The following is a 16,600-nucleotide window of genomic DNA, read 5'->3' as shown; positions in this document are numbered from 1 at the left end:
TATCTAGCAAGGTGGACCTAATAAAAAGTCTTGTAAGACTATATCTCAAATGTCCATAGCCCTTTGTCTTCTTCATGTGATAATTTCCTTGCAATGTTTTTCTTCTTTTCTAAGTACCAAACTAATTCATGACTTTTTATTTTCCAACCCACTAATTCAGAATGTTCAAATACTCATTTTAAACTACTTACTTGTACCCAATTCCATTATGGCTTGGCCAATACAGGAATTTCAAATTTGAGTGGCAGTGCTACAAAGAGGAGAGAAATCACAAAAGGAGAAAATGAATTGTAATGGAAGCTTTTGTAATAATGTTTATGCAGCGTGTTGGATTGCTAAAAGGAAATTGAATTGGGGGAGATAAAGAAGCAGTGCAGACATAAGTGAAAGAACGAGAGGGTGACTGATACAAGGAGAATTTTAATATGATAACCTATAAGTGTTTCACAAACACACACTCCTCTGTCATGCCAATAAAGCACATCCTACAGAGAGAGAGGGAGAGAGGGAGAGAGAGAGATGCTCTGGGTTTCATCAGTCACATCTCGCTGTGGGAGGGGGATTGAAGCGGCTGCCTCGGAGCTCTCCGGTAACAGAGACAGTAGACGGCACTGACTCACGCTGACGATCCACGGACAGCACATTTTAGACTCTACCTGACCTGCAGTTGAAGATCCGACAGGAGGGCTATTATGAAGGCATAAGAGAACTTTCATCAGATTTTTTTTAGGGGGGAGGCTGTTTCACCATCTTTCCCGTAAATTCGGACATCAAATAAAGTCAGAATGTACATCAGTGATTTATAAACACCAGATGGCGGTGAGCTGAAAAATCACTAAAACACATCTGAGTGTGTTGGGACGGGACACGGTGTTATTCTTCTCCCCTCCTTGTCTTTTATTACACAGAACTTGTTTTCCACTGGTGGCGGACCTTCTAGGCTATTTTTGTCCTTAATTTTGTCAGACATTATCCGACCCCCTTATTCTCCCTCCTCCACTACCGCCTCGTCCTCCTCCTCCCGTTCCTCCTCCAACCGTCTTCACTTGGTTTAAAAAAACAAAAAGAAAAGAAAAAAGAAAGCCACCAAGGAGACACGACTACACTCTACCCGCCAGCTTTCAAAGGGGATCAAAACAATCTAATCAACATCAGCACAGGACTGGACCCTGACAAGGATGCTACTCCAGCACAGAGGCTACTAGACGGTCCAAACAGCCTTTGCCAATATGTTCAGGCCAGGTAAGGAAAGAGGGCTCCACTTGTTTTTGTTGCTGACGAGGATGTGGAGCGCGCGCAGTCGGTGTGTGCGAGCGATACATTTTTTGTTTGTTCTTTTGAGAAATTAATTTAGTTAAATTTTGGGCAAATTGAGTTACAGACGAGGCTCTCGGTGTTTCTCAAACTTCCCAGTCGTCTCTTATCCGCCGTGGTGGCCGCGACTGGGAAGCAGATTAAATATTTATTCACTTCATGTAAAAATTATTCTTAAAATAGCGAACCGCTGCCGCACTGCAGTTTGTAGAACCTGTCTGCACGAGGGTGGCTGGTGCTGTTGCTACGCGCGAGCGAGAAACGGGTAGAGAGCACGTGAGAGTGAAATTGAAAAAAGTTTACAATTTGACTGGTTTTCTACAAAAGTTTACCCCGTTTTTTGGCGCTTTGTGTTAATCCGCGTGACAGAAGGAGGCGCTCAGCCCGTGGATTTCTACTTGTCGCTGAAGGGAGGGAGACGGTGGGTCTCCCCACGGGTTCCGCGGGCCCAGGGAGACTAAAAACAGGTGTAAAAGTGTCTCCCAGAGAATAGCTGTGCGCTGTTTACTCTGACACTCACACGCTTCCGTGTTACGGTGAGAAAAGGTATTAAGGTTTACCACGATGACCTTGCCTGCTCATGTGTTGATAAAGGAGAGCTCCATTTCCCTCCCGCCACCTCTTTCTCCGTGCGTGCACGCGCATTGACAATTAAAAATCACGACTGACAAATCCAGTGGGAAAAAAAAAGCAATTTCACAAATTCATATCTGGTATTAAACAACATATCAACCTTTCTGAAATTATTAAATAGTACTGTGATGCAAAGTGTACGGAAAGTACACGCACACTTACACACACACACGTTTTAAAGAAGAGTATTTGTGGTGTGGAATGGTGACTCATCTGCCAATTGCCCCCCCAAAACATGTATGCATGTTGGGCTCCAGTGAAAGACAGCTTGTCTGAGAACTGTTTGGAAATGAATGCAGTCCGCGGCTGACTGAACCCCGAGAACATAATGGAAAAACATTCTTTAATAGAGACACTGGATGTCTGTCATTTGTCATTTCCATGCAGCTCAACGCAGAGCGGGGAAGCAACACACATACATCCATGCACATCATAATCTATTAGCTCACTTGGTTGGCCTGAGTCAGGGCACAAGCTGGGCGATCTCCTCATTAAGGGTGGGACCTAATGGGCTTGACAGAGGGCTGATTAGTGCTGTCACTGTGTATGTGTGTGAGAGAGAGACAGAGCACAAGAGAGAGGGAGAAAAGAGTTTGCTGGCTAGAGGGAGACAAGCTTTAATTTTAATCTTCCTGTAATTTCAGATGGATAGCATCCACCCACCCACCTACCCGCACACACAGCAAAAAACACACAGTGGTGATGGCTGATGCGCTGCTTTGTATCTCCTCCTACAAATATGTGACTGTCAGTCGCAATAATAAAATCCAGAGTAATTGTGCAGTCTGCCTGAGATACAGTTATCTTTGTCTGTCACCTTTACCCACAGTATCTCTCTGCAGTGGGATAAAACAAGAGTGAGAGAGTGAGAAGAAAGAGGATAAGTGTTTTTGTGTAATGAAAACTCCCTCTCTCTTTCTCTCCGTGTCTGTCTCTCATTCTTTCTCTCTGCTTGGCCAACCAGCTCCTGCTGCCAGCTTCAAACTGAGAGCGGCCTGGCAGGCTGATTGGCTACTAGCTTGCTGGTTTGGGTGGCTGCCGAAGCTTTGTTTCCCAGCGTGTTTGAAGCTGGATTTGTCTCCCTTACTTGACTTTGCCTCTGTTACCCAACTTGTCAATTTCCCTATTTATCTACATTTTTTTTTCCTGCAGTAAGATGTTTGCAGGCACTGAACAAACCAAAACAAACCTTAAAATTAGTCACAAAAAGAATAATGGCCACTTAACAAAAAAGACAAAAAAAGGCTTTGCTATGTTCTGCAAAAGTGCGGACCGGTTTTTATTGTCAGCTATTTAATGGATGCTCATGGCTTTTGAATAAAACAAACAATCAGTGAATTATTCATATATCAGATCATTGTAATAAAATAAAACCCCACAAACTGAAAGACCTTTTTCTCACACACAGCTAGGAAATATGTTAAATTCTTACATTTTAGTGGGTACATTAGTTAACAGTTGGTATTTTAACTAAAACCTAAAATGATTGGTCAATTATCAGCTACAGATAATATTTTTATCAGCTGATTCATCACATTTTGAAATTTAGACTATTTCAGAACCGGTGCTAATATTGCTAACCAATGGAGACTTGTTGGGATAACCATTTAGCAAATTTGAAGACATATTCTTTTTTTGTTTTCCCTCTGAGAAAAATTGGATTAAAGCACATCGGATTAACCCTCTCAGGTTTAAAACACCATAGGCGGTAGACCTAACCCTGTATTTCTGGAGAAAGGCAAATTCATTACTCTGGGAACTCTAGGGTTAGAGTTAGGGCTAGGATACTTGTAGATGATGACTTAACCCCAAAGGGTTAAGTGTTTGGCCACCTAATAAGCAATTATACCCATAAAGCACAGGTAAGCCCATTCAATGTTTAGCACAGCTAAGCACAAGTAAGTACTTTAGGAAGCAATTTGTATCTCAAGTCCTGAATATCAGGGGGCCAGCCATATAATTTGGCACTAAAATGTTCACCAATTTGAAAACATTCTGTTGAAGAAAGAAACTTTCATGCTGTTTTCTTAAAAAAACAAAACAAAAAAAACAACCTGCCAACATTTACAGTCAGTGAGCTGTAGAAGAAAATTCCTGCTGGTGGCTTAACTGGAGTGAGAAATACATATAAATGTTTAGTAGGTGTAGAGTACAGTTTGCCAAACAGTGCAGTTTCAAGAATATTGTTAGCCCATCAGAAGCTATTATTTTCTGTTAAATGAAACCTCTTTGCTGCACCTTGGTGCTAGCTATGCCATTATACCAGAAACCTTACAGCCCAAATCAATATTAGTAGAATTACACAACTCTCAAAACTGATTTGACATGACAATAAAATAAAAAATCATTAAATCATTAAAAATTAATTTAAAGTCACTGACCTGGTGTGGGCAGAAGATTTATTTAAAAGGCTGGATTATACTATGTTTAAGGGACACAGACTGAAATGGCCTCACGTTAAATACATTACGATGGCTTAGACATTTAAATAATGTTAGCCACTTCTAACGTTCGGTAATGCTAGCTTCCTCAAACAAAATAATACCGTGTAATTCAGGATAACATAAGAAGGAATTGGAAGGATTTCCCCATTGGTGTTGTTTGGGTAACCACTTAGCAAATCCTAAGACATATTCTTTTCTTTATCCTTTGAGAAAAAATGGATTAAGCACATCTGATTAACCCTATGAGGGTTAAGACATCACTGGCAGTAGCCCTAACTCTGTATTTCTGGAGAAAGGCAAAATGATATCATTTGCATTATTTGCATTTTGCCTTTTGTGAATCAGTATAATCCATTGGTCATTTCCCTTAAATCCAAAGTACTTCCACATGCTTACTGACTTTCTTAGCAACGAGCTACTGCAGCTGCACTAGCTGCCGTGTCAATCATGTAGTATTTGCTGTCTTTGTGGGCAGTCTTCTTTTTCTAAATATGTGAGCATGGACAAAAACATGCCCACATTGCCTATGGCACGAAAAACCAAACAAACAATACTGTTGTGTTCCTACTTGGTACCACGAAAAGATGAGAGGCTTGCATAAGTAACTATTAAAAGTACTTTCTTGGAAGTACCCAGTGATGTACAGACAACTATCAGTCATAGACAGAAAAAAACTACAAACGTTCCCCAACAAATTTTCATGAGCATCTTCTTTTTATGATTTCTGTGCTGATTTATTCCCATTTTTTCCAAGTGCACATCAAACATAATGATGTGATCGGCAAAGCTAAGTCTTCATCTGTGTGTAACATTACTCTGCGTGAGATTTAAAGGAGTAATGGTTCAGAGGAGTAAACATGTCGATGCGCTCCTTTCACCTGATGCAATATCTTTGCCTCACATGCCTTCCTCAGTGGCCTTCTTCCTACGCAACTCTTGAAGACTAAAAGTTGCTGCCTGGATTGGATGGACAAGTTCAATCTATATGGAAGAGAGCACGGTCGTGCAGCTCCTACTCGAGCTGTGAACTTCAGCCTTTAAAAACATGACGCCGCGTCTTCCTTGCTTCTCATCACTTTCAATACGATTTCATCCTCTCACTTTTCGTCATCATTCCTGCCGTTGGATACACCCTGTGATCCAGAAAGAAAAAAATTAGCAGTATTTGAAATACTGAAATGTTCTGTGTTACTACATTCAGCCATGATAATCTATAACAAACGTCAGCTCTGTACTGAATTTCACTGATCAATACCAATATATGATAGTCAAAGGAGCTTGCAAAGAAAAGCGTCTGGACTTCTTTAAGTTGCTTGAAGGCGTTGAAAGACGTTGAAACTTAAAGAAGTCCAGACGCTTTTCTTTGCAAGCTCCTTTGACTACGATGACCTGGATGACTGAGAACCTTCACAGACATACCAATCAATATATGATGTTAAAATTGCAAGTCACTGTTCATACAGGCTATAGCCTCAGACACGCTCCAGGCTCTCTCTGGGCCCCAGTGTGAATAAAGCCCTCATTTGATTAACAGACATTTTAGCAGCGTTATGAAATTTAAGTCATTCCTGATTAAACCTCCAGTTTTTATTTGCATACTATACTACGGATTGCTGACCGTCATTTGTCACCTCCGAGCCTGCTTTCTCTTCGGATAAAGCACAGTATCATGAAGTACATCTGATGGCATTGTGACAAAAGACTAATGCCACATCCTTACTTTCTCTGTGAGATGACAGTTGCACTGGCACGCATACATTTTGCCTGCAGGCCACTGTCAAGTCCACAGTCACACAATTAGAAGCTGCTGTTGCCCGTTTGCTTTGTTATGCATGCGTGTGTGTGTGTGTGTTTTGTAGATGAGTGCTGTGGTAGATGATAATAACATATGGATTGGTGACAAAATGTTTATTCGGGTCGTGAAGCACCAAATGGTGGAGTAATTGAGAGCTGAGATTGATCCAAATTTGCTCTTGCTGCACCGACATCCTGAGGCAGCAGACAGATTTTACAGATTAGGACAATATAGGGAACATTATGCTTTGTGCAGATTTTGTGGATATATTATATTAGAGAACTAAATCATCTTGGGATTTGATTACAGGAATGGAAGTCATATCATAATCAATTACATCCCTAATGCAAGCCACAGTGGAGAGCAGGATGAAACGCATCGCCACACACACCGCAACGCAGCGAGTGTCCATGTGATGGCTGTGCATATCAATGACCTTTGCACATCTTTGCACCGCTCCTCCTGCCTGATCTCAAGGTCACTCACGGACTCCTTTCTTTCTTCTGCTTTATCCTGAGCTCAGTGTGGTCCGCCTGCTGAATTCGATTTTATCATTACGTCTCGCCACAATTTTCTGGAACGTGCACGGCATTTACAATCGACGTGCCTCGTAGAAATGCGTAGAAATAATTACACGGGCTGGTGTTTTACAGCTCCGAGCTTCTAAAGTGGCAAACTCTCACAAACACAATGCAAAAAAAAAAAACAAAAAAAAAAACAACCCACAAAAAACCTTTAATGAGCAGAAATTGTTTTGATGCTAAATAAACAAACACAGAGTGCTACAAATTATGCAGTACAGAGCATGAAATGGCATTTCACAATGGCCCTGTGGTGTTTTATTCCAACTTTCTTGCCAAGTAAAGCTTTATTACACATTTGTTTTTATACCAAACATACCCCTTTTTGCATCTTCTGTATTGTGCAAGTTAAGACAGCTATAAGAAAGGAGCCATTTTTCTGCCTTAAAAAACCCATAAGGCTGCCAAGCAGAATGAACAAAGCTGAAGTGGTTTATTCCTCATTTCCCTCGAATTAGATTCATACTACTTCTTTAATTGGCAGTGCAGTGAAGTAGCTGCTGATTGTTGGTAAATACAGTGCACTAATTTGCTTATGGATCTCCACGGTTTACCTTGAGAGCTGGCGGCACACACAGCAGGAAGGTCCTGTGTGAATTAAGTATCCAATCAAAGAAGACATTACTCCCTATCAGGAGTCCTGTGAAGGCCTCTGATTGCAGGTTCACTTAGCAACAGCTGGGGCTAGCTGTGCATTTACTGCATGTACTCTCTCTCTCTGTGAATATGTTTGTGTGTGAATGAGCATGCACATGGATGTGGCTGCATATGTGAGTGTGAGAAAGTTTTCAGATGAAAGTGATGCAAATGCCAGTGATCACATAGTCAGAGCATGGTGCTCATACAGATTTTTAAGTGTGTTCGAGCCTCAGGAATCATTATTGTAAATGTCAGAGCTGATGCATGAGAGGGGAGTTATACTGTGCTGATGCGGCAGGGAGAACAGACCACGTGAAAAGGAGTGGTTATCAGGAAAAAGAATTTACATGGGATACACACAGAGCGAGCCAGTGGCAGGTAAGGGTAGTGGAGCTGATATGAGCTTACTGCGCGGATGTGTGCTACGGGTGTCACCCGCTTTGATGAAGTAACTTTGGTATTTTCTCGTCTTCAGAGGGAGAGACAGTTGGATGAAGCAGCCCTCTCCTTTTCTTACTGAAAGCGAATGAGACGTAGACATTTTGGAAACATTTGTGAGACATTTCTTTCTGAGACTGACATGAAAGGAAGGATGTACATCTCATGTCTGTGCATTAAGTACAGTGAAGGAGAACCTTGGCTTAGCAGTAAAGCTGGAAGCAGGGGGAAACATAAAGCTTGGCTCTGTTCAGAGATAAAGAAAAAAGTACACCAACCAAAATCTCTAAAGCTTACTAAATAACAGGTTGCATCTCGTTTGTTTATCTTGTGCACCAACAGAAATGTAAAAAAAAAAAAAGGGGACTGTATGGGGGAGTTGTGTGTGTGTCTGAGGTATTTCTTAACAAACAGCAGCTCATCCATCTGGCTTTAATGCAGGTTGCCAGATTTATGAGGACTGTTTTTGGCCCTATACAGGCACAGTGATACAAAGTGTTCCAACTTATTCAGGAAGCAAGGCCAAGAAACAGATCCATCATTTTACTCCCGCTAAAAAGTTGTTGTTTTTCTACATCTCATCAAGCATTTGTCATGCATTTGCAAACATACACTTGAACACATACTATAAGCCAACACAGAAGTGTCTTAACCCCAATCCTATCGACATTTTGAAATATATGGACTACCAACTGGGGACCCCAAGAATAATTTACTGTGAGAAGCATCCTAACCCAACCCAAACAAAAAACAATATCATTGTTATTATTTTTGCAAAGTTATAATTATTTGCACATTTTGTGAGATTCTATACTTTTCTTTGAAACAACCTACAACTTTTAGGTTAAGCTAAAAGTTTACTGTATTTACCATACCTTTGCTCTGGTGTCACTTATTTTTCAGTAGTTTTAAACAAACACTATTTGTGTTAAATTTTTATGATGAATCCATTTTGACCCCAATATGAAAAACTCAAATAGACATAAATTCCTAGTATCATGAGATGTACTCTTTCCAGCTCTGCCCTGGGGCCTCCTCACGTCTTCCTCCTAGGACATGCCCAAAACACCTCACCTAGGAGATGCCCAGGAGGCATCCTGGTCAGATTCCTGAAACACCTCAGTGGCTTTCCTTTCTATGCAGAGGACTACTCTACTCTGAATCCCTCCCAAATGACCAAACTTTTCTATCTTACTACCTCTAAGGTAGAGTCCAGACAACCTTTAGAAGAAGCTAATTTCAGCTTGTATCCACAATGTCATTTTTTCAGTCATTACCCAGAGATCGTGACCTATGAACTGACAGATTGAGGGCCAGCTCTCTTGTCACCACAGCCGAGCGTCTGCAGAAGCAGTGTCTCTGTCAATCTCCTGCTCCAATTGAAAAGAGGCCACTCCACTCTTTTTCAGCCGAGAACCATGGCCTCAGACTTAGAGGTGCTGATCCTTATCCCTCGATTAGCTCTCCCCTTAACCCTCGATAAAACTAATGGAATCACATCATCTACAAAAAACAGATATGAGATCCTGAAACCATAAAACCGTCCACACCTGGGCTGCACCTAGAATTTCTGCCCATAAATGTTATTAAAAGAATGAGTATGAGTGGACCAGAAGCAGCTAAACATAACTAAAGCTAAACAGACACAATAGGCAGCTATAGCACCCAAATTCTTTCATGCTGTGCTCAGGTCCTGTGACAGGAAGAGCAAGCACTTGCTACCTTCATGTCTGTGATTCAGGAACAAATGTAACAGCTTTGTGGAATCAGTCTTCAACCTGAGGACTGGGCAGTCATCAGTGGGAGCTTTGCTCATTCCCAGGATGGTCATTGCTGCTCAGATCAGGGCTTGTAACACTGCAGCATCATCATCTCTGTCAGGTACATCAGATCCAGCGACCTCTACAACAATATCACACCTTCCAGTCTGGGAAGGTACCCATCAAGCTGATGAAGGCAGCGATGGCAACAGTTTTTCTTCTTTATGGTAAATATTGACCCAATCATTGAATTTATTAAAACTACATAAACAATATTGAGTTCCTTTTACTGTGGTCCCCTGAGACTGCAAAAGTGTGACATCATTAGGAACAAATTGATAGACAAAGTAAAAAAAAAAAGGAATGCAGTATCTTTGCTGTTTCCAGTACTGCGGTCTTCTCGACAAAGATCTTGGATTTCGTTCCTGGGATCTGAACTTGACTAACATCCCACTCTTAATCCAAATGATGTCGGCCAACCTTTGCAGCTATAACAGCTCTGCTCTAATTCATCCCAAAGGTGCTCTATCAGGTTGAGGTCAGGACTCTATGCACGTCAGTGAAGTTCTTCCATGCCAAACTGGCTCATCCATGTCTTTATGTAACTTTTACTTTAAAATTTCTCATAGTTGTATAGAAATCTATGAGAAATTTGAACCTATGATGCTTTACTGTTACCCACATAAGTAAACACTTCCCTGAATGTCTTGACGACTAGTTTGAGGACTTTTTGAATGTGGAATGATGGTCATTACATAAATTGTGGGTTAGAGGAAAACAGACCATTAAGCAAGATGTGTTTGGGAAATTGTTATGATTGACAAGTTGTACCACATGAGCATGCAGTGTCCTTCAGCTTCTTAGTCAGATCCATCCCTTAATCGTGATATCTGGTTTCAAAACAAAATAAACAAAACAATGGGCGATGTTTTGGTGACTGCATCTGTTTTTTACATATAGTTTATGGAAGCAGGAAAACAAATAGAAAACTTTAGAGGTAAAGCTTCCGGGCTTATCAAAAGTTAAGAAACAAGCAATTCTTTAAGCTGAAGCCATAAACTTTCTCACAGTTTCCAACTAAGTGACTTCCTGCATTCGTTCACTGTTGCTGATGAATTAGTCAAAAAGTGCAAAATATGACAGCTGCATTATCAATACGAGTACACCACATAGTGTATTTCTGAACACACTGACATAAAATAAAAAATTTAAATCCTTTGTGTCTAACTCCCAGGCTGTATCTCCTCCATCCCTCCTCTCTCCCTTCAAATCTCCTCGCCTCCCATGTCTTCTCCTCTGTAGCTGGTTCACTCTGTACCTGTTGAATAATTGATAGCTGTTTTGGTTTCTGATAAGGCGTTTGGGGTCCACAGCTCTCAGCAGTATGGGCTTGCTGCTTTCCTCACGGTAGATCACACAGCTCAGTCCGTCCTTTTACTCCCTCTCTCTTCCTCTTCTTCACTGCCTCCCTCTTTTTCCCCCCTCCATGTCTTCTCTTATTCCACGTCGCAGTTATTCTGATAACATGCTGGCGTGCATGTCGTAGCCAACAGCTCAAGTTCCAGGTTTTATTTTTGATAAGGCCTTGATATTCATCTTCTTCTTCTGATTACAAAGGAGCATGTGAACATAAATAAATGTAATACTCGGGATATTACCATGGAAACAGAAGTAGTAGATCCAAAAAAACAAGTATAGGAAGGATAAGCTATTTAAAATATGCTTGCATGAAGCAGCTCACAGTGCAGCAGCCCTGCCATCATATGCTGGTTGTTGCATGGGATCCAAGGTACACCCTACTGTTTACAGAGGGTAGTCAAATTAACAGAAACACTCTTTGGAAAAGTTTCAACTTAGGTGGCTGATTCATCAAAGCAAACACGGAAATGTGCGTAAAGCAGGCTTCATGCCCAGTGACAGAATTTAAGGACGTCTCCTATACTGTCAATCCCTCTTAGTTTCAAGATGACACTATAAGTAGTAGTGTCCTGAGACTGTCCTTGTGAGTAAACAGTAGGTTTAGTTGTGTATTCATTTCCCTCAGGTCGTGTTCTCTGTTCATTTGAATGGGGCTGTGCAGTGGGGGTGCAAATGCTCTGGCAAGAAAACGTTGCTCAGCATTTGTCAGAATACAAAACAATCCAACAAGGCCCAGCATAGGCCACCATTGCATTCACACAGGGAAGCATTGTGGTGTTGTCACACAGTCTGGTCACATGGCAAAGAAAAAGATAAGTGCCGAAATGCATTGTTGCTTTGACAGTGAGAACATTTCACGGCTTCAACACATATGTCTTTGATTCTCCTCCGTGGGGACGTGTCACCAAGGCGGTGATTCTGTATTTTAACCTAATCCACTGTCTTTATGTAAATCTCACCAAGAAGTTTTTTCTTTCTTTTTTTTGGTGACATAACCTATGCAAACAGTCAGTGCAAACACAGCTCCACTTTTAACGTTATACCAAAGAAAGTGTAAAAACATCCTGGTCTAGGGTACAAAGTAGAGTGAGTGAATGATAGTAACTTGTGGTGTTACCTCAGCCTTCTACCTCCTAATATGGAGTTTGCTGCTCAGCCAGTATGGAAAAATTGTAATTGATGTCCTTGAGCACAATGAAAAGACAACTTCTCGGTCTTTCACAAACTGCTCTCAATTTGAAAGACAAGAGAAAACCTTGTAAAACGGGTCAAGGTCAAGGATGGTCAGCATAAGATGTTTTCTTTTTTCGGTTTTCATGCAGAACATTTTTATTGTTAAGTCCTGGCAGACAAAAGGTGTTCTTTTTTTAATAAGCATTGTCCTGAAAACATAATCAAATTGACGTAAAAATTTGGATCTGTGACCATTTTACCACTCAGTGATGTAGTAGTGACAAATGAGAAGCACACCAGCTCTTCATTACAACAGAGTGTTACCATTTTTACAACTTGATGCAGCAACCTAAAAGCCATTTCTGGCTTTTTTAGGTTCCCTAAAAATCTGAAAACTTCTAGAGCAACATACAAAAAAACCCAAAAAACAAACAAACAGATTTTATGTATCTGTCTTTGTTAGTTTTCTACTTAGTTTTTACTTCAATATGTCAAACTGTGTCAGTTCTTTGACTTCTTGCGGTTTAGTAACAATGCAAATTAGGGGTGGGCGGTATAAACGGTATACAGTAGAAACGCTAAAATTTGGCCAACGGTAGAGATTTTGACTATACCGCTCTACCGTGATAGCGCATGTTGATGGTGTCATCAAGCTGCGCCTGTTTTTATTGAAAGCATGGCAGGGGCTGCAAGCAATATCATCTGCAAATTATGCCGGGCGACATTCATAGCAAAGAGACGAAGCACTTTTGGAATATGTTGAAAGCCAAAAACTGCGCTTCTTCCACTTCCGTACCATTGATTCATTAATGCTGAATTCTCTCACAGCTGCTCTATTCCCATGTTGTTTCAGTATATTAATAGCTAACCTCATATTGTGGATGGATTATCTCAGTTGTTCTCCTGACTGAGGTTTGGTCCTTTTACAGCATCCTGCCATGCGATTGCATTTGTCCCTGACCGCCAGAAATCCTCACGTTAACTTTTATCGAGTGGAAAAAAGTTAGCGTTCATCCTACAGCTTCACTGTGCTAATGTTATGCTAATATAGCTGTGTTGCTAGCGATCACGTAGCACAACATTTTATACCAGCTAGTCCAACTTCAGTAACCCTACAAAAAGTCACTGCTGTTTAGTTTTCTGTCTTCATTTATGTTGGAAGTGATAGTAGAGCTGTACGCTTTAATTTGTTTCAAAAAACTCTCAGTCAGAACATGGTATGTCATGTTTAGGTGGAAACTAGCGAGCTAACTTCCTGCTATCTTCCAACTCTGTTAAATTTAATAAATTCTGTTTTCATGGATGCCTGGATGTTAAACTTAATTGTTACACCTGGTAAATCAGCAACGCTGATCATTTTATTAAAGATGAAAGAATTTAGACCATTTTTAACTCTCAGTGATGCCGCAGTGTTCGTTTGACTTTGGGACTGAAGAGGACAGTTTTGGACACAGATTCCTGCGCGAGGCTCCTGACTACGGTGGCCGTAATGCTCCGACAATCCATCAAGCGGTGTGCCTTCATAGCTTACCAAAGTCGTACTAAAACATTTTTTGACAGATTTCTGCGTGCAGTGTACCACATGAAATCGGTTTGAGGTTAGTAAGCACAACCATAATTCCAGCATAAGGCGCACTGTCAATTTTTGAGAAAATTGAAGGATTTTAAGTGTGCCTTATAGTGTGGAAAATACGTTTTACAGAAGAAAAGAATATATTGCGATATATGTCGTTACCGCACGTGCTTCAAATTATACCGCGATATGGATTTTAGGCCCAGCCCTAATGCAAATAGATAAATACTCACTTGTAGCATGTTTTTAAACAATTAAAACTCCACAAGATTTACAGGAACCTGTTGACCAGCCACAACCCATATGACAAGATTGCCACAGGCTAAAGCACCAATATATGGGCTAAATTTTGCTGGCAGAGGCAGTTTTTACATCAGTAGCTGCTCAGTACATCTCATTTCTCAGACATAGTTTTGACAGATATTTGCAGACAGTGACATCAAGATAACACTGGGAGCAGTGGAAATTTACGGTTGTTCTTAATTGTGCCATTGCTTAGTTGTTTTTGTGTTCAGCTGTGATACTCAGCCTGTGTCATACATTAAAAATTGCCATGTTTTGATTTCAAATTTAACAGTCTAATATTTTTTTTATGGTTAACATATGCTGCACATTGGACCTCATTCTGTATACTCCACTGAAGCAAAATCCTTTCCTTAATTTACTTCATAGTTGTTTTTCTATTTATGTTGTTTTGTCTATACACCTAAAAAAAAATCTCAGAGTGCATGCATATCCCAAAACATATTTAGCGCATTAATATGCATATACTCAAATTCTCTTGCGATTTTTTCTTTCTTTTTACTTTTCCCCTTCTAAGCTCTCTGCTCTGGTCTGTCATCCCTGCTGATACAAGAGTGCAGAAAATGTTAAGTGCCTGTATTGGCTGTTACCCAGAATGTGAGGAATTGCAGAAGATGGGTTAAAGAGGGAGAAAAGTTACTCAAACCCAGGACAACAAGTCAATTCCTCTTGATTTACCACATCAATCTGTCCCACACACACACAGGCACGCACACAAACATGTGTGTGGCGGTAATTGCTCAGACGCTCGCCGACTTATAAGCTCTGTTTTACATCTTCTGCCTCTCTCTTTCTACTGCAGCATAGAAAGAGAGCAGCGGCAGCAGTAGCAAGTCTTACATAACTACATCACTGCATTAATGAGCCCATCTGCCTCTGACTGGTGCTTAGACTTACTGTTAGGGGGCTATTTAAATGACACATTATGAATATATGTGAACAGACACCAGCGTGACCGCCTTAGCTGTCCTTTTAAGCAGACTGACCAGGTGAAAACAGGCTAAAGATGTCCAACTTCCTCCACTGATTTTTTTTTAATGAGCACAGTTTATTCTGGAAATGTTTTAACGGTTAGGGATGTAGGTTTCTGTAGTGCCCGACTGCCAGTTTAATGCAAATTTGAAATTATGATAGGAGGCAAAACCCAATCAGTGGTTGAATAGTCAAAAATATCAACACATTTTACTAAATACCGAATGTTTTTGTTTTGTTTGTTTGTTTTAATTGCAGAAACCTGTGTCCTAGATTTGAACTCCATAGCAAAGTCCTCTACTCTCATCATACATATGCATACAAAGTCATTTACCAAGACCCCCCCAGTGGTTTGTTGTGATCCATATGAGTAATGCTCAGTCCAAGTCTTGAATAAATTAGCCTTTAGGACAGCAAGTAGTGAAAAGTCAAACGTGACTTCAGACGAGAAAGCCAGGAGCACACAAAGACACACATTTAATGGGTGAAATTAGACAAAATATTTTGTGGGAGTCTGTGTTTGACATGTACTTCAGAGTGACGGGAGGAAGTAAAGATGGAGTGACGTGAGAGAACAGGAGATGAGGGACGTGTGAGAAAGTGTTGTTTGTCGGCTGCCACAGCTTGTTTGTGTCTTCAGTCTGAGTCTCATTATAAAACTGAAGCATGGTGTTTGTACGTGTGTGTGTGTGTGTGTGTCACACTTAGTCTTACATAACAATCAGTTGCTCAGCTGGGGACACTGTACAGATAAATCCCAGGATGCCTTTTTATTGGACTGAGTGAGGAGGCCGTCTGGAACACAGCTAAAAAAAAAAAGTAATCAGTGGTGAACTTATACAGAGCCGGGAAAGTCATAAATGTGCACTCACGCTAATATTCAAGTAAATCAGCATCACTGCAGACATCGCTGCACAAACCTGCAGTCATTTTCATGACATTGCATTCATATTTTAGGCATCACTGGTGCTATTTTTCCAGAATGAGAATGTCAGATAGGCTTTTATACATTTTTTGTCTAGCAAGTTTTTTTCTTGACATATTGAATTCAGGTGTGGAATGTTTTTTAGTAGGTGTATATTTATAATTTTTAATTAAATATATCTACTAAAGCACTACATGTCATTTGGACATTTTTAGCGCTCCCAACAAATCTGGATTCTATTTGTGGCCGTTTTCTGGACTCCCAGGCCTTGGACTGCAGCTTGTTGTGTTTGCAGGACAAAAGGACACAAATGCAGCACTCACAAGGCGGGCTTGAAGAACACAAAACTAGCCTTTAATAAGGTTGAGTGGAAAAGTTCGAATTCCAAACAGGCATGAAATGGCACAATTATTATAAAAGTAAGGAAAACCTGGACTATAGCTAAGCTAAAGATTTTAAATGATGAACCTTAAGACCCATAACTGGACAGAGATATTAACCTCTTAAGTCACAGTGCCCCCTGATACGGGGGTAAAAGGCAGGAGATCAGGTAGGCTTGGGGCTTAAGAGGTTAATAAATGTGAATTCAAAGTCCAAGAATGATAAACTCAGAGTCCATTTCCAATTCCTT

General features: G+C 40.6%; 1 protein-coding gene across 1 annotated transcript in view; it reads left to right on the top strand.

Annotated features, from left to right (window-relative positions):
* The first annotated feature begins 562 nt into the window (after positions 1 to 562).
* The window catches only part of rtn4rl1a (reticulon 4 receptor-like 1a), a 122,697-nt gene continuing 106,659 nt past the window's right edge, over positions 563 to 16,600 (top strand). Inside the window, exon 1 of the mRNA XM_085289258.1 lies at positions 563 to 1,242. Coding sequence (XP_085145384.1) covers positions 1,230 to 1,242 — 13 coding nt within the window. The 5' untranslated portion in view covers positions 563 to 1,229. The remainder of the gene's footprint in view (positions 1,243 to 16,600) is intronic.

This window comes from Mchenga conophoros, linkage group LG10 (genome assembly GCF_057382185.1).
Source record: "Mchenga conophoros isolate Kocher_MC1m ecotype Shallow Benthic linkage group LG10, M_conophoros_male_GT1.1, whole genome shotgun sequence".
NCBI classification, from domain to species: Eukaryota; Metazoa; Chordata; class Actinopteri; order Cichliformes; family Cichlidae; genus Mchenga; species Mchenga conophoros.
Note: the sequence above shows the minus strand (reverse complement) of the source record. Positions and strands in the feature narration are given on the sequence as shown.